Source organism: Rissa tridactyla, chromosome 2 (assembly GCF_028500815.1).
Source record: "Rissa tridactyla isolate bRisTri1 chromosome 2, bRisTri1.patW.cur.20221130, whole genome shotgun sequence".
In the NCBI taxonomy this organism is placed as follows: domain Eukaryota; kingdom Metazoa; phylum Chordata; class Aves; order Charadriiformes; family Laridae; genus Rissa; species Rissa tridactyla.
In genome coordinates, this window is record NC_071467.1 from 118,766,367 (window position 1) to 118,794,221 (window position 27,855).

Consider the following 27,855-nt stretch of genomic DNA (forward strand, 5'->3'; position numbering starts at 1 on the left):
ATGCCTCTAAAGTACTGTTTTGTTTGACTTTACTCTTAAGTCTCTGTCCGTGCTCCCCAAGCCAGCCTTAACACCTGGGGCTGAGGCCTGCAGCTCTCCTGCAGGGGTGGCAATCAGTCAGTCTCCGGGTGAAGAGATCCAACGCTTGTACTTCAGTTATTGCTGGTGGAAAACTGAGTTGATGTAATACCCAAGCAAAGTTAGTCAACCTCCTCTAGGCTGGAAGCACTGTCATTCTTGGGAGGTTAACTCAAAGCAAACAAACACAGCCTTAATCAAGGAACCACCACATTTACTGGCATTTACCCCTGTTTGTTACTTTTGCATCAAGGTAATCTTAATCTTCTTGAAATCAAGAGGTACACTGAGATAACAAGGGTGCAAAAAGCAACATTTACTCTCATTTTGTTAGAGATCACGTTATTTTTGGCTTCTTTCTTCTGATTAGATTTTTAGTATGCTCAATATTAATGTGAAAGCAATATAATAAGCGTACTTGACCTTCAGGTTAGTAAATCACAACAGATTATATAAAAGCCACTAAAAGCCTTTGGACATGCAAAGGTCATACAATTACCTTAAAAAAAAATACCATATTTTGAATAGCGCAAACATTTTTGCCAAATGTGATCATTCTGCCCTCACACTGTCCCATCTTGAAACGGAGGAATGTGACAAAGCACTCCAGCCCTAGCTCGGTCTTGCAGAATTTCAGCTGTGCATGCTCACAAGGCAAGAAAGGCACATGCTATTAAATGCAATTAAGGCTACACTTTTAAAATACTGTCAGAGAAATATAAAGGTTCCTATGGCAACATTAACTCAATTGCTCTGCATATAAGCTATTTGTTCCACTTGTATTATTTTTGTCCAAAGGGTAATTTCAGTCTCGTAATGCTATTAAACAGGCATTTAAAATATAAAGAATGAACACTGGCTACCCGTTTAAATTGCTGCAGGGACTCTCTCCTTTATATTTCCTGACATTTTAAACAAAGGAAAATCTTCAACATGCTAGAATTTTCTTCTCACTGTCCTCTCCCCTGCATGCACGCACCCCCCCTTTCAATGAGACAGGGTAAAAAATTGTTCAAGGTGGGGGGTTTGGGCTTTTGAATTGTTTGTTTTACTGATATTTTTCTACAGATCTGATTGGAAACATATTGGTGTAATCCAGAAAGGCATTATTTTTCTGCGGAGAAAATCGCTTGTGTGGTCAAATGATTTCAGAACTCCTCAAGAGACTTGGATATATGGGATAAGCGTATGATCTTCCCAGCATGAAGAAAGAAACCCTGGACAGACAGAATACTATATATCCAGGTAGCCACATGCAGGCATCCCTTCAATTATATGAGAAATTGTAGTTCTACAAAGGGCAGGCTGGAAAGGTTGTCAAGTTGAACATGAAAGCCTGACCAGGCCGACAAAGCAGCTGCATACTTGCAGAACCCTCTTTCAACCTCTGCAGCCCTACTGTTCCTTCCTACAGCTACACATTGAATTCAACTTATCAGAACAGTACGTTTTTCTGGCGGACTGCTTCTGCAAACATTAAACTTCTGTGTACTTCAATATCCATGTTACAACACTGCATTTGGCTGGGGTATTACTTTGTTAGTTGCCTAAAAGTTCATATAAAATTTGAGTTTAAGAAAGATTTCAGGTAATGGATCTGTGATTATAAGGGACTTGCTTTTTCCAATTCCAACACTAAATACAGTTATACAGATTCATTCGGCATTCCCTTCCAGCTCCTGGATTTTGTTCTATTTTTCTATGTATAGTTTTAAAGCAAACAAACAAACAAAAAAAAAATCACTTCCATTTGTTCTCCACAGAGCAAAATATACAGACTGCTGAAGAACTCTAACAGGCAGCTCTGATCAGCTAGACTGAGCACTCCTTAAGTTTGTGGTTACAAAGGGGTTTTATTAGGCAAAAAAAAAAAAGTTGATTTGAAAAGCTCACGAGCCTTCTCCTTTTTCCCTTTTGCTGCAATAAATCTGTACCACTGGTCAACACTAAACTGCCTAAATTAGACAGGTTACCAAAATCACCCAAACCCTTTGCCTTGTTTGAAGAGAATTTTTGACAAAGATAGTTTTAACTACCTTGTTTCTAAACGTGGCCTCTCAAGAAAGTTGTAGCAGCACACGCAAGGATGCAGTGAAGCATGTTGCTAGGGTACAAAGCAGCAGCAGGTCATCTCTGCTGGCAAAGTATTCAAAGAATGTCATTACATAGTATGTCCCTATAAATCATGTGTTCCCATGCTTAGTCATTCTCAGCTTTCTTCTCCAAACCTTTTTCAATTTCAGGAGGATCCTTTGAAACTGAATACCGGAGCTGGATGGAGTACTTCCATGGCAGCTGCAACAGTGAATTACTTCCCATTTGATTAACTCTAGGTCACAATTCTTTTATTGGCTACAGCATCTCATCAGGGTGTTCAGATAATTAAACACCATATGCTTTTATTATTTTCTCCAGTCGCCAACACCGTCGCCACCACTCAGGATAAAGTTGCCCATCCCATTAATGTCATCTGGAGTCCTTTTTATCAGAGCAGCTGTACAGCCCACCACTATGCAATGCATATTGTTAACAGTCAGGCATTTCCACAATACTTACTTTGTGAACTGACATTTTTTTAACTGACTTTAAAAAAAGTAAAGTTATTAAAGAGCATTGAAAAGGAATGCAAGCATATTTAAAAGCCCAAGTCATTTTCAAGGACAGGCTGGCAGACTGTTACTTCTAGACTAGGATCTCATTTACTGAAGTGAAGAGTTACTGGTGTTTCACCTAAAAGAACACTGAAGAGAAGTCATCCTGTGACTGCACATTTAGTAAGAGCAAACAACTTTGCAACTTAGGACAGAGATCTCTTTCTAGTGTACTATTTTACTTAGCAAGAAGTCACTGTGTCTTGCTTAACCTGAGAAGAGTGGAACTAGAGCAGTGAAAGCATGGTATCAGCAGCTTTCAGAATTGGTATTTAGAAAAATGGGTGCTTTGGATTTGATTGACTCTCTTTTGTCAAAATTGGATTACTATCCAGGGCTTCAAAATGGTACAGGTACTTCCTACAGATGGGGCAGAGCTGGTCGTTTCTGAACGCCATAAGGGCATGCTGACCTCACCTGGTACAGACAAAAAGACTCTTCTGGTGCAGAGAAGAGCCTAACTGTTCTCCCAGTGAAACAAAATGATTTAACATGAGACAGTGGCAGACAGATGAAATTAAATTACTTAAGGACAAAAACCTATTTTCCATATAAAAGGATTATTTCTCCCTTCCTCCAACTTATTCCTGAAGAGTACTATATTTGCATTTGTATAAAATAAAAATTGATGCGTTCTTCAACAACCTACCTGCATAGTTTAATTGAGATATCACTAGGCATACTTAAATACTGTAAATGAGATCATGATAGCAAGAGCTGGACATGTAAGAGCATACTACCCCTATCCAGCATAAAGAAATGAAGGAGGGTAAAGCTTTGAAGAGTAGATTTTGTAAATTGTTCACCACCCAGAAATTGTGTGGAAACTACCACCTCTATTTTTTTTTTGTGTTTATGTTTTTCCCAGACACAGCAAAAACATCTGTAAAATGAAGTTGAGCTTAACATCATGCTTGATTGGATAGACAAAAATATTACAGTAGGCATGGTTATGACCTATTTTTCTAACAAGGAAGGAGAAAACCCACTGACAGTCATGACTGCAGCTTCCTGGGAGAGAAAAGGAACGCAAGCTGCATTACATTGAAGGAATATAGAATCAGGGAGCCCAGAACTGCACCCAGCACTGCAGGCATGGCCTCACCAGTGCTGAGTAGAGAGGAAGGATCACCTCCCTTGACCTGCTGGCAACACCCCTCCTAACACAGCGCAGGACACCATTAGCCTTCTTGGCAGCGGGGGCGCAGTGCTGGTTAATGTTCAACTTTGTGTCCACCAGGACTCCCCAGGTCCTTTTCTGCAAGGCTGCCTTCCAGCCAGTTAGACCCCAGCATGTACTGGTACATGGGGTTGTTCCTCCCCAGATGCAGAACTTAGCACTTCCCTCTGTTTAATTGCACAAGGCTCCTCTTGACTCAACTCTCCAGCCTGTCAACGTCCCTCTGAACGGGAGCACAATCCTCTGGTGCGCCCAGCCACTCCTCCCAGATCCTGTCTATGTCTCTCATCCACCCTGATGCTGCGCAGCCTGCTGTCTTCCTCTCCTAACTTCTCCGCTTGGTGACAGCTCTTCAACAGCATCACACCTCCTGCATAAAAGAAGGCCATCTCTCCCTACCTCAAGGAGAAGTCCCAGGCACTCCCAGCAGCCTGGGACTTTCAGGGCTTAAAGTCACTGCCCTGGCAGGGACAGGTGCTCCAAAAGCTGGGGAATGCACCCTGTGGCACATCACTGCCATATCTGAGGGTTTAGGCTGTTCTGAACTCAGATGAGGACCCTTTCTTTGCATCCTCCCACATAAACTCCTGCATCTGTTGGCTGCCTCTGGGAGCTGTGCTCCAGACCTGGCTGTTACATACACGTCTCCCAAGCACCAGCTAAAAAGGTGCTTGACCATCCCTAAATCAGCATCAGCTGCAATGAAGGCTCCAAGCACCCTTGGATCAAAGGCAGCTGAGAGCTTCTCAGAAGCCACTAGAGCTTCCTCAGGCCCACAACCCTGTGACTCCCCTTACCTTGCCCTTGCCTGGCAGCAGCAGACACCCACCAGTTTCTCAGAAGGTTCTCAGGAATCGCCAGGTGAGCCTGGGCCCTGTCCCCAGAAGCTGCCAAGGCAAAACCCAGACTCTTGTGCAAAGTGCTGTGTCTGTTCACTGCCTCTGGTAGCTGCACTGAGAGACCTGTGCTCTAGATCTGGCTCTTGTATAGACCTCTCTCTAGCCAACAGGGTGCTTGACATTCCCTAATCTGGAGGCAGGGAGATGGAATGTCACTTTGCTATATCACACATTCACACACCACATTTTAGATGGGCTTAAAAGGCATTCTGCCTCAAGAATTTAATGCGTCTGGTGAGATGACGTTTGATTTATTTGATTATACTTTCAGTTCAGATCAGTTTTATTTTGTTCATTTGGTAGGGACTGTCTCAGTCTTCAGTCTGAAGCATATGAAGAAAATAATGACAAAGATATGCTTTGGAGTTCCAGAATGTAAAAGAACAGCTGCAGCCCTAATATGCCATTCAGTGCCTCCCAAAAGCTATCATCATCCAAGTGTGGACTCCACTTCCCAATTGCCAACTAAATTTTAAGAACTAATTCCCTGCATCACCTATCCTGAGTTACAGCTTAAGTTCCTCCAAAAAGTTGCTAATAAATTAAAATGCTTGTATATTTAAATATTCATCTTCTACCAATATCTTAAAAAAGTAATTCAAAAGGAGGGCTAAGTAGCCTTGTGTCCACGCACGCTCTTGAGTGACGCTGCCCAGCAGATTCTGTGACTGCCAGCCTTTATGGCTGGGGACTGAACTGATGATCTCAAAAACAAAAAGCCACAGGAAGGCAGAAAAATCTGCTCTAACAAGACACAGCAGTGTCACTAAGTGTCATTTTTGACTCTTATCCTGTATGGATTAACACAGCAAGAAATTCATCACATTTCCACCACCAGGTTATAAAGCAGCATCAATCTCAGTATACAGTCCAAAAACTGCAAGGACATTTTTCATAAGTCATTCAGAAATTAAATGCCCTTCTTGTTTAATTGCTCAGATTTCAAACCTATCACGTTCATACAGAACAGTTACAATGACAATATTCAGTGTGCAAGCATTATGAAGCTCAACAGAATACCATTAAAAGTCAAAAGCTAGATTTTAAAATTCCAAGCATAACTTGTTGTCAAGTCATCTGAATTCCAATCAAAACCAGTGAGTTGTATAAAAGGAGTCCCATAGGAATGAAATAGCCAACTGCAATCAGTATTTTGCCTATAAGCTCTGATGTAGCTCCCCTCTGTAGGAGGGAGATTTAAGACAGAGGATCCAAACATTCCCTTGGCATAGATTTTCCTTGCCCGCTACAGAGAAATTGACTCAATTTACAGTAGGCAAGATCACCACTCCTGTTGTTGTATCTTGCAATGCACATCCTCCTTTCTACTAAGTGGAGTTTAAGCAGTATAAAACCTTGCTGGAAATGGCATGAAAAGGTTGCAGCGTTTGAGAGACATTTTTAATTAAACAAATTTTGCCTTCCGCAGTGAAGAGTATGGAAGTACCCAAGGTTCTAATAATAATAATAATAGAAGAACAGTCCTTGTTACTGCAAAATACCAAGAAAGCAACAGGTTTTTTTTTTTCAGAAATCGACATTTTGCAATTATAAAGATTAAAATACCATCCAAGTATCACAATGAATGTAAGTAATCTGAAGGTGCCATTGGAGAAGAGATTTTAGCTCGTTTTATAGATCTGTAGCATTATTATCCTTGATTTATCTTGTATTACAACTTACACAATATTTATATAAGCCTACAAGAACAGTACTACTAAGCAAAAACATAACATCCAAATACTAAGAAAGACTAGTTTATAAGTTTGGTTTACTAACAGAGAACGGAAATGTGCTCAACAGAGAACCCAGGGTTTCAGTAATTACTGAAATCACCATGAACACACACACATCCACACATCATTTTATTTATTAGGCTTAAGCCAGCCACATTTTTTAAATCCGCTTCAGGGCACTTTACAAGACTTAACCAAAAATGCATTTGAAGAATTATTTTCGAGTGGAGATTTAAAATTTGGTCACTATATTTTAAACTTTGTTCAAAAGGATAACTACAAATGCAATTGTACACTGATACACATATACTATATATATTTATTGAATAGGCATACACACACAAATTTTTATCTCTCTCTCTCTCTATTTAGAACTCCCCACTTTCCTACTTCTGTGGGCTTTTAAATATTTTTAAGTAATCCAGTACTGAGGTTCAAAGGTTCAGACATCTATCTTGTTCAAAACTTACAAAAGGAGTGGGGACAGAGCTGGAGATATGGATCACAATCGAGACAGAGGGTAAAGAGCCACTGAGTATGGTAACTGGTCTACGGCAGAAGGAAGGAAAAAAGGCAGCTCTCAGTTACCATCCCCAAAATCAACCTCCACTGCCCTTGGATGGCGGGGTGGGAATGCAATTACAACCAGTGGAAAAACAGACACGTTCCCCTTCCCTCATTCCAGTTGTTCACAGTAGGTACCTGAGCATCATTAAAACAATGAGTTACTGTGCAAGGCTGTCACTATTGTGTTACCCTACAGACTACTTCCAAGGTAAGTAGTTACATTTTAACTGGTGTGGTGAGAGGTTATAAAATGTTGCTCTTCCTGATAAGTTCTCTCCCTAAACAACAGGAAGCCTTACAAAATAAATATTTACATATATTAATAATGCACAATGTTTACATATATTAAAATATGCACAAACATCCCCTTTGATGTCCAGTATTTCTCAGTCTGTGAACATTTCCTGAATAAAGCAACATCATATACCTCCCTCCCTGTTAAATCCTAGTTTCAAGGCTGATCAACACTATAACATACCAGGAACCATAAGTAATCAAAAGGCTTAACTCAATACCTAAAAATACTCTGCACTAGCTCAATTTTTAATATTAATTTTATTTGAATTATCTTTGCGTGTTCCTAAGAAGTTTGAAGAAGGTAAAGCAACAATCTCTATGTGTAGTGCAGTTTAATTCTGATAAAAGTATTTATTTTGCAGCCAATCCTTTTCTGTTGCAGCAAAAGCGATGAATTCTTCCTTCAGTTAAGGAAAACTTTGACAGATTACGAAATGTCATTTTTATTATTTATTTAAGTTAACTACATGCATAGAATTCTCAGATCACAAGGATACTGTTTTGAAATCAGTGGAAATATGTAAGATTATACTAAAACTTTCCAATAGACAAGTTACAGTATTTGCTCACTGCCTTGTCAAGGTTTTTAAAACAAACTAAACAGGTACAGAAGGAGTGCCTTAATTGCAGCACTGAAAATTAATCATTGTGCAAGCACAGCCACACCCGGGAAAACACTCTCCAAAGTGATGATGGTACAATCCACAGGACTTTTCTGTGAACTTACTTAAAATAATATTTTTGTTAGTTATTTTTTCCATAAACCAACATTTACAATCAATGTCAATTTCCAAACATGCCCAAGTTTTATGACCTTGCACACTCACGTATAAATGCATTATATGACTTGTTCATGATAACTGAACAAGGATAAAGTCAAAGATCTCAGTTTCCAGAGTATCTAAGGCTCAATCCAAGTTTGCTTAAACTTCTTAAACTACTATTTATGCACAAGTGTCTGTATATAAGCAGTAAGGAATAACCTTTTATTTACAGAAATTACCCTTGCTCAGCTCTTCTTCTATAAACAGTTATTTCCCAATGAAAGAAGAAAACATATGCTGTGGCAGGATCTACACTTGTAACTTTTTTTCATTCAAGCCAATTGACTAGGTGAAATCTTCAATCACAGCAACATGGCAGAGTTGCAGTCATTATATTCGTAAGCTAAAAGCTGGATAAAATTGTTTAAGTACCCAAAGGTACAAGATGCTACTCCTATCTGATTTCTCTGTCGTACATAGCTTCATTTTGTATCCACCCCCAACAGTCATGCACTATTACATGTGATATGGGCCACCAGCATCTCAGTTGGGAAAATTAGGATGCTTCCACACGGATTTTTGCCTTCCTTGCCCCACTAGCAAAACATCTTTCCCATGGTTATTGCAACAGCCCACCCACATAGGCAATCTTATTCACAAGACAGGACCAATCCGGTTACCAAAGACTTTGGAAATCTGACATTTCAAAACATGTCTTTAAGCCAACTTCTGCCATCATTATAGCAACACTAATGGACTGATACAGAACAAAGAGTTACAGTACAACTGACTCCACAGATCAGCTTCAGCTCACCTCTCCCCCCTTCCCCCTGTTTTTGTCTGATTGGTGGCAAGTGGAGAGCATACGCAAGCTAACTACTGAAATACTTAATGCCTTCTATTGAAGCACTACAGTCAGAAACTCAGTTCTTCATATTCTTAATGCTTTTCTTTACCAACCTTGCTCCTTACAAAGTGAATTCAGGTGCTTCAAAATGCAATTAAGCCATCTTTGCAAAGGTTTGTATTGAGCCCTGTAATTCATCTCTTCTGAGCTCCACAGTGCCTCAGTAAGTCTACCTACATCTACCTACTACTATAATCTATGTAAATCCACTATGTAAGCCTAACTACCACAGCTATAGAATAAAACCTTTTGGCTTGATACTCTACAGACTATTTTAACATGCAATACATGCAGAAGTGCAACAAAAATTGCACGTTCATGGGAAACCATGGAGGATGGGGGGAAAAGGAACAATCATTTAATTATACATTACTCGATCAGCAACTAGAGGATTAATCATAGAAGTTTTCTCTACTTGCACAGCTAAGTCAATATCAACAGTGGAAGAACCCAGACAGTCATAAATCCATTCACCATGATAAAAGCATTTACAGGCTCAAACAAAAGAATGAAAAACCAAGGTCACAACACTACACACTTTCCCTCCAGGCACAAAAGGTACCTTTTTGTCCAATAGTACAAATATGAACAAAAGAAAGAACGAAGGGACAAACCATCCCAACCAAATGCTCAGAGTTTGATTCTTCACAAGTCTTTACTAGAAGCGTAAGCTGCAGAAAAACGATTTGATGTCATGCTGTGATGCTGGCACACAGTGCCATCAGACAACAGTGCAAAGTGTCAGAGACCATGATACAGGTCTAAATTTTCTACATTGTATATGTAAAGAAAATTTCAGTCTCTTGCCAGAGAGATCATAAGCAAAAAGAAGTATTTCTTTTTCACCAATATTTGATAACGTGGAGGGGAGCACGCGCAGATTACAAATGCAACTGCTGTTTCTAATTAAATGTTTCCTTTGTTTCTATCTACTGCAAACTTGAAGACCAAAAGCACTAAGTCGAGAACAGTTCTCATGCTTTCCACAGTTGTAAAAGAATTGCACAGATTCTTCAGAGAAAGTACCAAAAATAGCACTATTTTATTTGTTTATCAGTACAATTTCTGAATTTTTGACTTACGGAAGTATTTCAAGGTCTCTTCTATCTGCTCAGTTGTTAAGTCAATATTCACATCGGGAGAAATGAGAGGTGTATGAAGCCAGTCGTCGTGGTCATAACCATAGATTGTATCTGCTCTTAGCTTATAATGAGGCAGCTGCTCTTCCAGTAGACTGATGATTTCAACTTCAGGAAGGTTGGTACTATTGCACACATCTGGTAAGAGAAGAGGACAATTTCTGTTAGCTACTATACATACAAGCTAGCAAAGATGTCAGTTTGTTTTGGCATCAGCAAAATTTTTCTGCACGTAGAAAACAGTTAGATACTGGTTGGTTTAGAAGATATGACTAGCATAAATGATCCCGAAATAGCATATTTACTAGCAGAAAACACAAGGGCATGCTTTGGGGACAAAAAGCCCAACTTCTAGAAGCAGTGACTCATCTATTAAAGAATAAGGTAGGGGTGGGGTGTGGGGGAATAGAGAACAAGCAAGCATTGACCAAGAGAGGGTACTCATAACCTGGATATGGAGAAAGGATTAGTGCATACAGGAACTTACATTTTTGATGTTCTACTTGACAGATTATTTTTAGCTTGCAAGCTTTACGTATCTCCTTAGTTTGGTCTTTGACCACAGTTCAGTACCACTACATTTTTTTGCCTTTGCTGCTGGCAGATTTTTCTCAAGAAAAAGAAATCCAGGATTGCAATAGGAAACAGTGTCAGAGTTCACACCTAAGATGCACTGGTAAAGTTGGCTGAAAGAACTTTTAGGGAACCTTTTGACACTATCTCGACCTGCATTCTGTGTTATCAGTCCCTCATGTTCACAAATATATCAAGTTTGCACACAGTTTTAAAATGGATGCTGACAGCCATCAACAACTGCAAAAATGTTGCAATTTAAATTGGAGATTTAAATTTAGGACAAGAGGGAGCTGAGAAGTTTTAACACAGAAAATTCCAATTCGACATAAAAACTTTTTCACCATAAGGATGGTCAAACATGGGAACAGGGGCACAGAGAGCCTGGGAAATCTCCCATCTTTGGAAACATTGACAACTTGACTAAACAAGGCCATGAGCACTCACTTCAAAAGACCTGCTTTGGGTAGAAGTCATAACAGATGACTTCCAGCAGTACCTTCAAACCTACATTATTCTATAATGAAGAATTTTCTGTGCGTGTGAATACCCAAAACAGGCATGAACATTTCAAATATATACATCTTAATTACCATATAAAATTAACTACAATGTCTTGCTAAATAATTACTAAGAAAGAGAGCAACGCCTGGTATGTTTCCTGTAAATACTTAGTGCATCAACCTGCATTCCCATTTCCGTGCCAGGACCAAAAGAAAAGAATACCACAGCCCACCACCATCACCCCCACCCCCACACATACAGAATAAGAAAGAGCTATTTAAACCTATTTTGGAAGAGCAAGCACTAGGGAAGGTTGCTCCCATGCTGTGCAATGCAGCTCCATCTTTAACCAGTGCCCTAACTCTTGCAACTGTTGCTCAGAACCACTCCACAGTAAATAATGAAGACAGTCAAGGCCCTGAGTCCACCCATAGGCCTTTATTGCCCTGACCAAGCTCATCAAGGACCAGCACCCTCTGCCCAGTGGCCCAGGAGCTCCATTTAAAGACAAGTCCCCCTGGGTAGTTCTGTAGGGTAAGTCTGTGCCCAGTTCTGTCCCCTGCTGACACCGACTCATTGCCTGAGCTTCCTGGATTGACTACAGGCCCACTCAGTGTCTGGTGTTTGTCTGATGATCACTGAAGAGTCAATTTTAAGCGTTACTGCCAGTACCTTTGCCCTGCTCAGGAACAAAGGGACTGGGCTCTGTCAACAGGGATCCTGCCCTTCCCATCCTGTGGTCACACTCAGCTGCTGGCAGAGCTGCTCTTGCTGCTGCTCCCTGACAAAGACTCCTATTTTCATAAGGTGCAGGACTGATGCAGACCTGCAATTCCACTGCAAGCTAGTGGAATTCACCTCTGTCAGAGGAGGGGAGGGGGGAATGGTGAGTAACACATACTTTTCTATAGGCCATCAGTTACCTTTTGGTTTTTTTTAAAAATCTTTCTAATCCAGAAATTGCATTGTCATAAGCATCACCCCGAGCACTAAGGATGGCAAGAATGTTACTATTCTATCAGACAACAGGGCAGAGGATACAAAGATGAACTCAGAGTGCTAATCTCCTGCCTATATCCTTTACGGGATCCTATTGATTAAAACTAAAATCCATTTGGCAAAGTCACGTTATACCTTATGGTTCAAGGAGCCTGCTATTATCGACCAGGAGGTATTCTCCTCTGTGTTCATCCAGGCTGTTCTGCTAACTGTTGTACATACGTAAGCGTTCTCCAAACCTCACTGCAGAAGCGTATGTGCAAATGTTGGTAGGATTAGGTACCCACATATGTAGCAATGCTATTTTTGTGGAGTTCCATGCAATGTGAGAGTCAGCCTGCACACGTCACTTTAAGAGGTCCTTGCAGCCCTCTTGGAGGACTAGTAACTTGCACAGAGAAACAAGACCTGTTTCCCATGTTTCCAAAGCTGAGAGGTAACCTGTAACTACAAATCTTTCGTCTTCCCTGACTGCCTTTGTAATTGCTGACAACATCCATCTTAGTGCCTGCAGCCATTTGAGTTCAGAAAAACCTTCTAAAAAACACATTGATCTCAACTAAACATTCAAAGACGTGTGTACATGCATACACATAGGGATTTTTTAATATCTGAATAACTACATATAGGTATGTAGATATACTATACATATAAGTAGATATACATATAGATATACATCATTGGATTATCTAATTGCTCTCACTGTCAAAAATATGGGATTAATTTTTTTTTTTGTTAGTGTTCTTTAGGGAGGCGGGGTTTGGCTGAAAAGTTAGTTTGCCTCTTGTGAAGAATGTAAGAGTCTGCACAGCCTGATTGAAGTGGTGGTCTTGGGAACAAGGAAATAAAAATGTTTAAAAAATTCAAACCTTTTAACTAGTATTTCAAAAGAAATTGGCTGACTTTATAGGTAGAAAAAGAAAGCTTCAGGCAAATAATTCAGTGCAGAGAAGTAAAATGGTTTGCTGTGTCATAAAAACTAGCAGAAAATGGAATGCAACAGAAGTTACCTATAAAATTTAGGAGGTAACAAACACACAAAAAAACAGACCCCACACATGAACACACACAAGAAACTCATAGTTTTATTGTGGAAATTAAATCCACCAGAATGTGAAGGACACACAGTAAATAAGTAAGAATTATAGTGGAATACAAGTCAACCAAGACAATTTCTCTGCTCTATCATATATCAAATCTTGAGTGTTTCTAAGCAATTCAAAAGGCCTAACAACTGGAAAATATATTAATAAGTAACTGGAAAGGCAACTTATTATGATGCTATTGTCATTAACTTCTATTGCGATTTTAAAATCTGTATACCAGCAGGAAATAGAGGCAGGCTCTGATGTAATTGCCTAATTAGAAAAACAGGACACTGTAATTACACTTGTGGATGACTAAATATTAGTTCACCATTTAAATCAGAGCAATATTGTCACTGCTACAATTACAGTCTTCCCCTTCACTTTTTCCTCCCCTCCCTTTTCTGAGGTGCAGGCACTTGTTATGAGAAGGTATGCTGACTAACACCATCCACTATCCTGAAACATCAGCTACATTTTACAGAAGACCCTGACTGTGCTTCCAGATAGTTGTTATGAATATTTCTGATTAAACTGCAAAGATACTATAAGTTAAATAAGTCCTCTACTCAGAATACCCAAGACATCATTCATGTTTTATGATCAAGTTAACTGAAGTCCAGCAGACATAAAGCTATTGCACTTCCTCTTGTCCTAAAAGGTACGTTCTTTTTACTGAGTTAAATATAACACCATAAGCCTAAGACAATTAGCTGATAACTAATAAAAGTGATATAACAAAATACAGTTGAACTATATCCTCAGAAGTTGCTCTGTTACAGATTTTGTCTAAGCCATTTTAAACTTGTAGTTTTCTGGACATCCTTGGCAAATAAAAACTTCTACAAGCAAATTACAAAAACTTAAATAGCTAAACGAATTATGAGCTCATGGTTCTTACTAAAGTGTGGGTCATTCCAGGCTCTGCTTTTGAAATAAAAGAGTTAAGAAAGATTTTCTAAGGCTCTTGCATACTGTAGAAGTCTGCAGCTTCCAGCACTTTCTAGAAATAGTTAGATATAACCAAAGAAAATTTGTTCATTCTTTTCCACACTATTTTTGCAAGTAACGCATTCCAGTGCTTTGCATTTCCAGTGCATGTACAAACACCCTCACCTCTTTTTGCTGCAAAATATATTCTTCCACACCCTATTACTCAGATGATTAAGTTCCTCAGTCTGCTTTACAGGAGTTTTTGACATTATTCCTCTGTATGTTTTCTAAATGAGATTAAACCAAATTCTTTCAGAGACTTTTTTTTTTTTCCTCTGATGATTTTTTTTGCCTCATTTTCTAATCCACTCTTTCAACAAAGAAGATGCAAAACTGGGAAGAACACTCCCATTGAGTTCTCTTCAGCATTTTTTTCTTCCTATTTCGGTACCTCTTGGGTAATTATTAATTGATTACTTGTTAGCTCGTTCCATATCTTTTCGTACATTGGCATTTGACTCACTGGTGTATTTCCCCTTCTCTGAGCATCTTAAAACTCTCCACCACCTCCCTCCCATCTTAAAACAGCCACTAAAAGATCACCTGGTTGTTTCAAATTGTTTACATTTCCTCAGAGGAATTTTTATTAGACTTGCTGATCTGGATATCTTTGATTATTTCATCCATTCCCTCTCATGTAGCCAACACCCCTATCTATTTGAAAAGCACAGTAAGTTAACTTTTCTTTGTAAAGATTGAATTGAAGGTGGGTTTGGGCGTTTTTTTGGTAAATTACCTGGGAAAGAAAGAGGCACAATTTTTAGGGCAGCCAAGTGAGGGTAAGAGTACACTTGGTTAATTTGGGATGCACACTTACACCCCTCCTCTGCTGACAGTGGGTATGAGGTCTAAAACAATGGGAGCTGACTGTATCGAAGAGGCACAGCACCTCAGGGACTGACACTCCCCCTCTGTGCACATAACATCACCCAGATCACGAGACATTGTGCAGGGTGCTATCACCCACTGCCATTTTCATCTTGCACTCACTCAGCCATGCAATACATTAGGTCACTTTCCATACAGCGATAAACATATATTTAGCTGTCAGTGTTATGTGGATCGGAGGAACTATGCCAACACCTCATGACCAAGCAATTCAACCTCAGTTGAGCTAACTTCAACCCAAGCTAAGTTGAACATGAACCACACGTAGACAGATTTTAAGATCTCATTCTGAACATGGTCACCTAAAGCAGCTCACCTGTCAAACTCCATTTCCTACCAGGCTTTTGGGTTTTACTTGTTTACAGCCATGACTGAATAGTCATATCTTACTGTAGAAATGGAACTGAGCTTGACTGATAAACAAGGAGCACCTATTTCAGCAGCAACTTCACATAAAAGTAGTGATAAAAATCAGAGAAAAGAACCCAAAACAAAAAGAAGGGAAAAGGGGTTGAGGGGGAAAATGGGGATGGGGGGTACAGGGCGCAGATGGACACAGGACAAGACACACGATGGGGGACACAGGACCAACCAAAAAAAAAACCCCAAACATATACAAAACACATGCACAGAGAAGACAAACCCTACAAATCTCAAAATCTGTCATTTGCAGGAGTTTTTAGAAACACAATACAACATAGCTAATAAGTAGAGTCACTGCATGGAACACAAAATATTTAGTTTGGATCTGTCTGAATTCTTTTGCAAACCAGCCACAATATTTATGGTTTTATTGGTTTGTTTTCAAGCAGAGGCTCTCTTTTCAAGGTTAAAAGGACTTCCAGGTCTCTACAGAACCTGCTGGCAGGAGATGCTGCCACCTGGTGTTAACAAGTGCCTTAATACCCAAACCCCCAAACCACCAATGACATTTTGTCAGCCAGTTTCTCATTTACAGCCCATTGCTGTAAATGAAGTAAAACAATCTCTCATAAACACAACCTTGCCATGAACCATGCTAAGGTCAGGGTGTGCTCAAGAAGGGAGAAGCCAGAACACACAAGTCAAGACAAGAAAGACCACAACAAAACTACGCAGAGACAGCATCATCCCCAGAGCACTGTGCTCCAGAGTTGTGGGCTTGATGGAGGCTAACACCTTGCAAACAGCTCAAAGCAGCTGTGCTACCCTGAAGTACTTCCTCCGAAACAATTGCTGTACAGAAGCGGTGTGTCCAGCAGAACAACTACACTCCAGGTGTGACCTAGGGGAAGTGCTGATCTGGCTTGGCACCTTTCAAAACACAAGCTCTGGTCATCAGGTTGTATCCCTGATGATACACCCTCCCTGAACATCTTCCAGGGGACTCTGCTGCATTGCCACCCAGCAGCTTGTACTCATCCCACAGCCAGAAAGGGACAGCCTAAAGTCCCTAAAGTCTGGGACTGTCAGAAGGGACAGTTCTAACTGGGGTCCAGAATTACAAGTATTTCTTCAACATTATTTAACAATTACTCTACACATATACCTGTAATAGGCAAAACCCCAGAACTCACCATACTCCCATTCAATTTCAGTTCTAGGATGTCCAAAATATGGCTAATTATCTCCTTCTTAAACAAAAGAACAAACTAAACAGACCTCAGTAGCCACTCTCAGGCATATTCTTTCACTGCCCATAACAGAATTAAAACATGGTAACTTGTCACAAGCTTTTGAGGCAGGTGAGGAAAGGGAAGTACAGAAGAGAACAGTAACAAAATTAGATGAGAGAAACAGGGAAACTCCCTGGAGAAAGCAGGAAGAATGAAGAAGTCTACTACTTTAATTCACAGAGCCACCTACTCCTCTCCCTAGTTTTCAGTTCTGTCCCATTTCCCACACACGTATTACGCTCCCCCTTGATACTTAGCTCTCTAAAGTTTAAAACAGAGAAACTTAAAAAAAAAAAATCTTTGAAAATGGCCGGTCAATAAATAGTTTTTGAAAAAAGCACACAATACCTGAAAAGGGTCAGTTCCAGTGCTGGCTCCTTACTAGTTAAGTAAAAGGTAGGTTCTCTGGAGGACAGGCCTACCACATGGAGGCTAAAGTCCAGCCACATGTAACACAAGAAATTAAAGTTCATCAACTTGGGGCTATTTCATGCTAAATACAAGCGAATCTAGAGTGCTGATTTTGCTTCATGTGACGCATATACACACAAAGAACACAAATTGAAAGTCTGCATCCCTTCTCAGAAACCAAGGATCAGTAAGCACTCGGCAAATTTTCTATCCCTGTATGTAAAATGGCATAAAATTCTATAGTACATGTACCACCACACAAGAGAGCATTACATTTTCTACTATTTAAGTAGGAAGTGCCCTGTTTAAAATTCTCAGATTATTCAGTACCTCCCCCATTTTTAAAATTAAGAAATGTGCAACTCCATAATGCAAAAAGTCATCCCATTCCATTGAGCTGAGAAAATTCTGGAAACTCCTTCTGAGAAAAGTCACATAATCTAGCTTGACAACCAACCAAGAGAGGCCAAAACTACATCAGGATTCTCCTTTCTCAGCAGACCACAAGCCTAAAGCCTAATCATATTCCAGGGATGGTAGCAAGAAAGATGGGTCTTTCTCTAAATGCTTTTCCAGCAGATATTTCCTGGCTGCTTGTGGCAGCCCGATAGCCTCATTTGCCCAATGCTTTCTGTCCATTTAGACAATCATGGAATGGAGTAAAATAGTCATTACCATTGTGAACAGATTTACACAAAACTGAAAAGCAGAACAGTAGATAAGAAAATTCAACCCTGCAATTTGGCTGCTAGCTAGTCTACTGAAAAGGGAAACATAGCCTGTAGTTATTCATTATTTGAGCTCCACAGACACATGCATTAAGTTCTAACTGGGGTCCAGAATTACAAGTATTTCTTCAACATTATTTAACAATTACTCTACACATATACCTGTAGTAGGCAAAACCCCAGAACTTGCCATATTCCTATTCAATTTCAGTTCTAGGATGACCAAAATATGGCTAATTATACTGAAGTCTTACAAGTACTACTGCTGAACTCAGGACTGCACACACACAATACATGTGTATTTATGTAAAGTGTGTGATTAGCTTCTAGGGCAAAGAAAACTACTTCTAATAAAAAGAAAATTCCCCGTCCTCCCAACTCACTGACTTGCCCAAAGGGAAAGACAGCCTTAGCATCCTGCACATCAGAAGTTTCACTGCTGGCTGCAAAGTCAAACTGCTGGAAGAAAACCTCTTCAACAAGAAAGCTGTCCCATACCTTTAAAACTCAAGACTCCTCAAACAGCCATGGCAGCTTCTGTGACTTGACTGGCATGACAGGATTTTGGAATTGCAGGTCCTGCCACACCTCTAACCAAACCTATATTTAAGCAGTGGTTCTTCTGCCTCTAAACACAGAAAATACTGCACAAAATCCAGTCTTCCATGGGAACATAAAAGACCCCTGCCAACCTCGGATATTCCCATTCTGGGCTGTCACAGTAAGGCTTCAGCTGACCTGTAACTCAGTACCGCCCACAGCACTTATTCTCTCCCACACATAGATCTCAACTGGGCTTCACACCTTGTGTAGGTAGGGCACCACAGGAAAGGCAAGGCAGTATTTATAGTAGCCAAGTGGGCACATTCAATCATGGCAAAGGAATTCTGGATGAGAAGTCCAGCCCATGGAGAAGAATGAAGCACCCAAACAGGGATTCTCATCATCATCTCTATATAATATCATGTGTTAACTTCAGTTATCTGTCGTTTCATATTTTAATTCATATAAACATCTGCTTATAAGAGCAAGGATAGGAGCTGAAAGGAGAAAGACTTCCAAGAGTTTGCTTTTCTTCCCCTCTCACACCCTCTTTCCCCTAAACAAATCCAGCTTCATAACTGGAAAAGAAAGTTTCCCTTCTCCCCAAAAATTTTAAAGGATTTGTGCAAGGGTGGAGAATCTGCACAGAATGTAATCACAATTCTTCCTTTGCTACAAAGGAGGACTGGTACGAAGGATCAGATTGTTCAATATTATCCAAAAGAATAACGTTGTGCAGGAAAAATCATTACATTGACCAGGCTGCCAGCTGAAGTGGAAGAAAAAATGCTGTTCCTTCAGTTCTGCCACAGCAGACACTGGCCAAGCCTGTCTGTGGAGTGGACAAGCCACGGAACTGTCTTCTCAGATAGGTCACTGGGCTCAGCCTACAGCTGTATTTTTGGGTACAGAGAGCACTAGTATTTCCAGCACATTACCTTCCTTGGTAGGAAATTCTACTTAAATTTGGCAATTGAAAGCATATTGAAGAAGTAAGCTGGGAGAAAACCTGGCTTAGCCAAACACGTCAAATAAAGATCCTGACAAAGCCGGGAATGTCTAAATTAACAAAGATAAAACCACTAGAAACTGCAGTTCCAATGTGAGGAATGTCCTTGTTTATTAGGTTAAAGTCTCCTTGCTTTGGTTTTATCCTACATACACATTCCTGCTGAGTATAAAAAGGTGAGACAGATCTTGGTGATAAGAGGCCATTAAACTATTAGGTCCCTACTGTACATTATGCCATAAATTTAAATGAATTTTGCTTCAGTATGGAAATGTTTCTCCCTGTAGATAAGTGTAGCCATATTCATGCTTTTATTTTTACATTAAACAGAAAATAAAAGGAAACTCCACCACCACAGCTATTCTTTTAGAGCAAGAACAAAAGCTATTCTTGTATCAAATGCATGCTGGCAACGCTCTGTTCAACAGCAGTAAGAATAAACACATTCATTAATGACTAGAATCTTCCAGCTGCCAAGACAGACTGAGAATGTCTCAAAAATCCATTGATAGATCACTGAGTACGGAAAAGCCTGAAAAGCAATTGTCCTGCTTTTGCTTGTTGTTCAGCCCAACTACAAAATGTGCCAGCCCCTAAACAATGGCTGTCAATGAAGCTTTAGAATCACAAGCAAAACATAATTCTCATGTAGCTTGCTCTTTACAGATGTTGACTTTAAAAGGGAAAATTTGTTGATTCGTGATGGACACATACACATACATTGAGGGAGAAAGGTAAAGCTGCACTCATTTAGCATGTTATGGAGGTGAATTATGGAATAAAAGTATTTGTACGTATTTAAATACATCAATAATCAAGCGTAGCTTTTTAGTCTTCCAGTACTAAAGTGCACCGCAACAGGAAAACAAAAAACATAAAATGAAAAAACACCCTGAAAAATTCACCAGCCATCTGCCTTCAGGAGTTCCTTCTCCAAAGAACAAACCCACAACACTGATGAATACTTGCTGCTCTCATTCTGTCCTACCCCAAATAAAGTAGACATTTAGGAATGACAAGTGTTTCCCTAGACAAGGGAAATCTAGAAACAAATTTAAAAGATGTCCCACTGAACTTCAGCAATTCCCGCAGTTGATTTTACAGTGATTCTAGAATTGACAGTTTACACTAAAAACCATACATTCCTCTTCCTAGTATGATATAAGTAAGCAAGAGGGCTGGATAAGGAGCATAGCAGCAGCAGCAGAATTCTGCTTAGAGAAATAAAAAATAAAAAAATAAAAAAAAAATCACAAAAACACCCCACCAAACAAAAAAAAATCCACCAAAACACAAAAATATATTATTTGAAAGAAAAAAAAAAAGTATGCCTGGGATACAGACTAAGAGGTAGCATTAACAACCTGTCATAGGAGAGGAATCAGGAAAAACACTAAGTTATTGGCAAAGGGTAAGAACTGGAAAATAATGGATGGGAAGCAGCGGGGGGAAGAAGCAGCTGTGTGAAGTTGACTGAGAATCCACCAAAGCCATCCAGAAAATTCAGAGGCAACGATGCAGCAGGCATAGACAATAAGATCATTTTGTTAGAGTATGCTGTACAGAACTAAAGTCAGACTCATAGAATAGTTCCAGTCATGCTGTGGGAGCTATCTCATTTTAATAGGACTAGCATTTCTGGCATACTTTAAAGAAAGAAAGAGTGCTCAGAATTTAGCAATAGCTGCTTATTGGAAGTGGCAGGAAAGAAGAGCGAGAAGAGACCACAGTTAGATCAAGCTTACTGGATGAAACTGGTGACAGTAATAGCAAAGTAAATGGACTGAGGTAAGAGCCCATGTTTTCAAACTTTTAAAGAAAAGACTGCAAAAGCTTGGAGAGGAGAAGGCTGGGATGTGAAAATGACGGAGGTTTTTCAAAATGGGAATGAAGAACAGTTTCACCAAACCCTGCATAACTATAAAAACAAATACTGGCAGAAACCAGTGGGAGACTGGTTTAAGTACCGCTGCACACAGCCAGCAAAAACCATGAACTTGCATGGTAACACAATCAGCAGATTCAGAAAGGTTTTCAACAAAGTCACGGACAAGGTCCAACACTAAGTAGACACTAAAAGAACAAGGCAGGGACGTACCCTCTATATCCCTGCATTACGGGGGTACTTCTGCTAAGAATAAACTACTGAGAGTGGCTGTGCACGTGCTCTCCATATCCAGCCTCTGCTGTTGCTGGAGTCAGAAACACAATCCTGAGCCAGCTGGTCCAACCCAGGAGATCATTTCTCATGTTCTTCATTTGAGTTCCAGCTCCACCAAGCAGTATCTTACACCTCTTCTCTCATACCAACAAAACTGAGAAAAACATGGAAGTACCACCCCAAAAAAGGAACTGAAAAAGAAGTAAGTGCTAGAGCAAGTTTATGCCATGTAGGGAACAACCACTAAAAGAGAAAGGTAACCACAACAGAACTCAGAGAGGTTCCAATAGAGGGAAGCCATTCAAAGCTGTTATTACTTTATCAATACTTTTGTAACCATTTAGTGCTTAGAGGACAACCACCCAGCCTGTAACAGGTATCAGGCACAACCAGAGCAATCTGTTCAATATTCTCAGAATACCAAGCACGCAAGATGTGGCGGTATCTCATGCACCCAAAGCAGGACAGCCGCAACTACAGTGTTTTCTACTGTAAAGCATTCTAGCAAAAACCTGTATTACCAAAATCCTTAAGGAGTTACCTTGGGACAGTCACGTTTCATCAGACTTGGAACAGAAAGAAAAGAAATTCAGCCTTTCAAACAAAAACATGAACTTAGAAGGGGATGGTGGAACTGGAATGGAAATTCTATAGGCCATAGGCACACCCTTTAAAATTGACTGCAGGAAAAAATAGTCAGAATTACACTGGTTATCTGTGGGATCAGTCAGCCATCAAAATTGGCTGAGGTTGGCACAAAGAGTGGTAACATTTGATGGTAGAAAACAGTAGTTCTGGTTCATATAAGAACATAATTAAAGCCTGAATAAAGATAGAGGTGGGATAAAAAAAAAAACAGAGAAAACTTTCTGCACCTGAATATCTTTGTTTCTAGGAGATTATGTGAGGCTTGAGAGCAAGAAAAAGTTGTTTTTTCTGGATGTTATGACTACCCATCATTGCAGTAAGGTAGAAGTTACACTATCTGCAAGGTCAAAAAATACCAATTCCTCTCAGAGATACCTCCCAGCTGAGAGAAAAAAAAATTCCATGGTTTGACCCATCCAGTGATGTAACTTTGTGTTTTCTTTAAAAAAAAAAAAAAAAAAAAAAAACACAAAACGTAAAACAAAAAAAATACAAAACAAAAGAAAACCTTTGTGTTAATTACAAACAAAATAAGACACAAAACACGTTATCACCACAAAGATTTCCCAAAAACCCTCAGGGCTGCCCAGAACAGGACAGCCAGAAAACACATTCCTACATGCATTCAGAAAGAGTAATTGGTACAGTGAACAAGTGAATCATGCAAACTAATGAAGGAGCTAGGCAATTTAAATCACAGTCCATTCATTCTCTCATTTTTCAGAGAAGCATGAAGGAAACCTACGTGGCATATTAAGCAGTTAGCTCTTGAATTACAAAATATATCATGCCAAAATGATTGCAAATAGCAAGTCTTCAGACATGAGAAAACAGACTGAAAGCTAACTTACTGAAGATGGCTAACGATACTGTGTTGCACATGTTTTGAGAGAAACAAAGGGAAAAAAGAAAGAAACCAAACCCCAAAACCTCTGGCAGGCAGACATCCGTCACAAGAGTAAATCTAAACTTCAGTGGTATTTCAGACTTCCATCCCCACTGTACTCTCCATTTCCAGAAGGACAGGATTTGTCTGACAGCAGTTGATGGACAAGGAAAAAAGGCAATCAGACTAAGAGGCTTTTATAATTCACAAAATTGGACTATTGAGCAACTTAGTAATGCTACGCTTCATCATGTCAAGATGACAGCCCTTCCTGCTCTACAAAAAAATGAGATGGTGGGTGTTCGACAGAGAAGGAAGCCCCCAGACCCCAGTTGCCATTTCCATCAACGCCTGACTGGAAGTAGCCAGGTCTGCACTGCAATTAACAGGAAAGACATGGACACCTTGAAAAGCCCTTCGATTCCCTTTCTAGCAAGGGGGACACTAGATGGTGCTACATCCGTATTCCTATCTTCCTCAGATGAATGGTTGCAGAAAGAAAAGTTCAAAGGAAAAAACAACCGGGACAAAATGGTGCCCCACACATGTAGTGGCAGCTTGACACTCCATGTCACACAGTGCTGCCCCACTCTCCACCAACCTCAGGACCCAAGTCTCCTCCTGCCCATTTACCTGCAGGAGCTCCACAAGTGACAGCTGTAGAAACTCTGTTAAGTCAGGCTACATTGAATTTGTCTATTAAATCTTACTAATAAAAGCCAAAATTAAGTAATAATTACAAAAAAAAAATCTACTACAGCAGTTACTGAACCCATTTTCAGGTTTACTACTATTAGTTTTTAGAAAATACATGCTCTACCAGTAACTTTTTTTTTTAATTACATCTCTTAAAACACTCACAAATAACTTTTTTTTCTTTTTTTAAATAAATTGATTGTCCTATTTCATTTGCCCTTCTATCCTCAAATTAGCACCGATTCAGAAGCATCTACTTGCACAGGTGTTGCACTTCAGTTGTGGCAACTATGAGTTTTGGATTGCTTTACTATTAAATTCAATGGGAAAGTAGTTGTCTTTTAAGGTGCTGTCCCCCACTCAGAGATAACACTGGCTTAAAGAAACTTTTCATCTCACTGGTTTTTGTCACCCAGGCCCACTTCTGCAATGTTCATTCCCTTGGTTATGCCAACGTAACTGCTTTTAGGCCACACTGTAGAACAGATCAGAGGTGCGACTTAGCTAAAAAAATAACCCTCATCTCCCCTCTGCCACAAAAGCCAGGGAGGGATTCTATCCAGACCAGTTGCTTAAAATACCTCCAGTTGCACTCCCACAGAAATCTGCACAAGCACAATTCTGGGGTGGTTTGGGGACAGGAAATGTTTAAGCCAACCCTGTATCCAGGAAAACATGCTCAGCACAATCAGAATGTGCAATCCACCCTCGTCTACATTACATCTGCTCTCAGGTCCCAGACAGGAAAAACTGTGCTGCTGACAGAACACCAGAGTGCCTCTACTTCCAGCAAATAGAAAGGGGGGGGGAAGAAAACAGTAAGAATTTTAAATTCTCTGAGCACAAATGTCCCTCTTGAAAGTTAAAAAGCAAAATGTGCACATCATATAATTTGTTCTTAGGCTTAAGTTGTATCAGAGTCAACTCCAATTACATTACCATTAGGTGGTTACGTTTCAGAAGGCATCGCCACACAGCACTGTGACTCAGTTTCCCAGTTTTTTCTTAACTGTTCAAACCCTTATTTGCAAGAATTTTTGCAGATGACTTACAATAAGCCCTAGGTGTTAGTCTTAGACTAAATGAAAATAGATTACTCTGATTGATGAATTTGAACATGCCTGCCTTAGGATGAGTCAAGGCTTGGCATCAGAAGAAGAATTATGGTATATGCAGACTTGATAAGAGCAATTTCTTTCCCACTAAATAGCTTACAAGTGTAAATAGTGCTAACCTGTCAGTCAGACCTACACAAAGGCTTCATGTTAAAGCCTCCTACAACCCTTATTCCTCTGCTTGTTTCAAGAGTATACACTGCATACCAGCAAGTACCACTCACAAAGCAGAGATTTTACAAAGGAAGTACGAGACCAATTCCTAACTCCCCGTCTATGCCCTTTGACACCTTTAAAAAGCACAGCAAAGAGAGCCACCACTATTTCTACTGCAAGTCTTACCATGTTGTCTCTAGGCTACAAACAGCACAGATTTCCTGCACCAGAACAGATAATTCATAAAAAAGCATTATAGAAGCAATCAGTAAACCACGCTTGGCTGACAACTAAGCAAGAAGAAAGAGATTTGGAAACTACATCAAGCTTGAAAGAATGTAAGGTAGAAAGACATGCACTGGCCTCCATTTAACAAAAACTACTTTTAAAAATCAAAAAAGTAAGACAGAGTTTGTCTTGCCTTTTAAGGAACCAAAATCAAGAAGGCATTTTGATTCACGGAAGCTGGTTGTCTGGCCTTGGAGTCAGACACAGAAAACTATAATATCTTCCTGTTAACAGGGGAGGGAGGGGTGGGGAGAAAGGACACCGACAACAGAACAACTTGCAAGAAAGATCCTTCTACAAGGGGCCTGGAAAACAGTTATGCTACCAGGAATGCACCTAGATAACAGAGTTTCCAGTCTACCTACCAAGCAAACACCTAGAGGGCAGTCAGAAGAGCAACCCATTGATAAACAAGTTCTAAACCCATGAATACAAGGGAGGAGGGATGGGGGGTTAGTTTCTGTTAACAAAAAATTTATTTTATGTAGAAGCATACCCGACTGAAACTGACTTCAGTGTTAATCCTGCTGCTTGTCTTCTCAAGGGCATAGGGATAGACATGCAGACCATCTCTTCCCTTCTTTCTATCTTGTTTTTTCAGAATACCAACCCTTAGTAACTACACAGCAGTTGGGCTGAGCTAAGTTAAGGCATACTACAAAAGTATCTGTTGACGGTCACCATTAACTAATTCTCTGACCTACAGACAATTCTAGAAATGGTTGGAAGTAACTGAGGATAAAAGGTGTCTGGCAGTCAATTAGAAGGGCTCCAGTCTTATTCCTATTTTTCTCAGCCCTCTCATTTGTCCCTCCCAAAAACTCAGCTGACTTCTCAAACATTCCCAAAAGACCTTGGAACTGGCAAGGTCACTTTAAGCTAAAAGAAGCTTCACAGCTCAGCCAACAAACCATGCATTTGAAATGGAAACTAACTGTCATTTCATAACCATATCCATGACTAAACTGAGTTACAGTGATTATTCAAACACAAAAAAATTGGGCCAGCTGACCACATCACTAAAAATCTAATTCTATTTAAAATACCACACTTAAACACATATTCCATTTATTTGTATGAACTCTATGATAAAAAGTCATTTAACCTTTCATGCAAGAATGCAGAAGAAGCTGTTCCTTACACATTAGTTCTGGAACTATAAAAGTTGATGTGACAAAAATGGAATGGTTTTAAGAAGCAAAAAGATGTACAGTCAAAACTTGTTATGTACTGTTTCTCCCATCCCCTTCTTCCACAAAGCACTTCTTGTATCAACATAAAAATCTAAGTTATGTTGAACATGAGGACAACCATTCCATAATTTTAAGCTGCAATATTTCCATCCCCTCGTTCCTGACTTTCAGTTGGTTTATTTTCCAAACAACCTTCAAATGGTTCAATTTCCCAGTCATAAAAGTATAGTATCCTTGTTTAGTCAAGCCTATTTGCAAGAGCCTTAAACCTTACAAAGTGCTTTCATTGAAAAACGCAGATGCTTGTGAAATCACTTCTTAAACAAGAAAAATTGCACAGAACAGCAGTAGCATTGTCCGTGAACCAGGTATCTCCACCAACAGCTTAAGAACAGAAGTTTAACTATACATTTCCATATCCTTCCCAAGATAAAAGATTTGACTGCTTACCAGTAATGGTGCAGGCATCTCTGTACTCTCTGCAGTCTGGCACATCATCTTCCACTGCTTCACTTACATAGTGCTCTTCATGAATGCCTGTGTCACAGGCTAGGACTGCATGATTCGACAGCTCCGAAGGAGGCACAGTGGCGGCCAAAGTGCAGTCGTGCAAAGCTGTGGCGTCCAGCTTGGCAGGTTTCACAGGGTTGTACAAACTGCCATCAGGGGGACCAGCACTGGAGACTGGGTCTGGCTGGCAGAAACAGAACTCTTTCTCTTTGCTAAAGTTGGCTTCAGGAAGTCTGCAACACACAAAAGAAACAAACTTTCAATTCAAGCCATTCCAAACGGCTTAAGTCAGAATAGGTAATCTTCTTTTCCTTAAAGGTTAGTTTAAACGTGACGAATTCAGCAAATACTAAGAACCAGTCTTCACAAAGCAGTTGCCTATCTTTGCACCGTCACGTAGGAAACTGGTATTCCTTGTACAGTGTTATTAACTAATGGCTGATTAAACATCCAGATTTTTGCCTAACCCAACTTGATGTAAGCATAGTCCACCCACCTTGGCTCATTTAGACCTTCTCAACCTTCTGGGAGTAAACTTCAGAGAAATCTTGCAAAGTTGTAACACTGTACCGGCACCATCTTTTCTTAGCCTGTTT

General features: G+C 39.9%; 1 protein-coding gene across 8 annotated transcripts in view; it reads right to left on the bottom strand.

Annotated features, from left to right (window-relative positions):
- TRAK1 (trafficking kinesin protein 1) overlaps positions 1 to 27,855 on the bottom strand; it is a 134,874-nt gene that overhangs the window by 60,134 nt on the left and 46,885 nt on the right. For all 8 annotated transcript variants that reach the window (XM_054190304.1, XM_054190302.1, XM_054190303.1 and 5 more), the window contains exons 2-3: positions 27,200 to 27,492; positions 10,162 to 10,356 (exon numbers count right to left, since the gene is read on the bottom strand). Coding sequence is in view for 7 of the 8 variants with exons in the window: in XM_054190302.1 (XP_054046277.1) it covers positions 10,162 to 10,356; positions 27,200 to 27,492 (488 nt within the window). In the remaining variant the exon portion in view is untranslated. The remainder of the gene's footprint in view (positions 1 to 10,161; positions 10,357 to 27,199; positions 27,493 to 27,855) is intronic.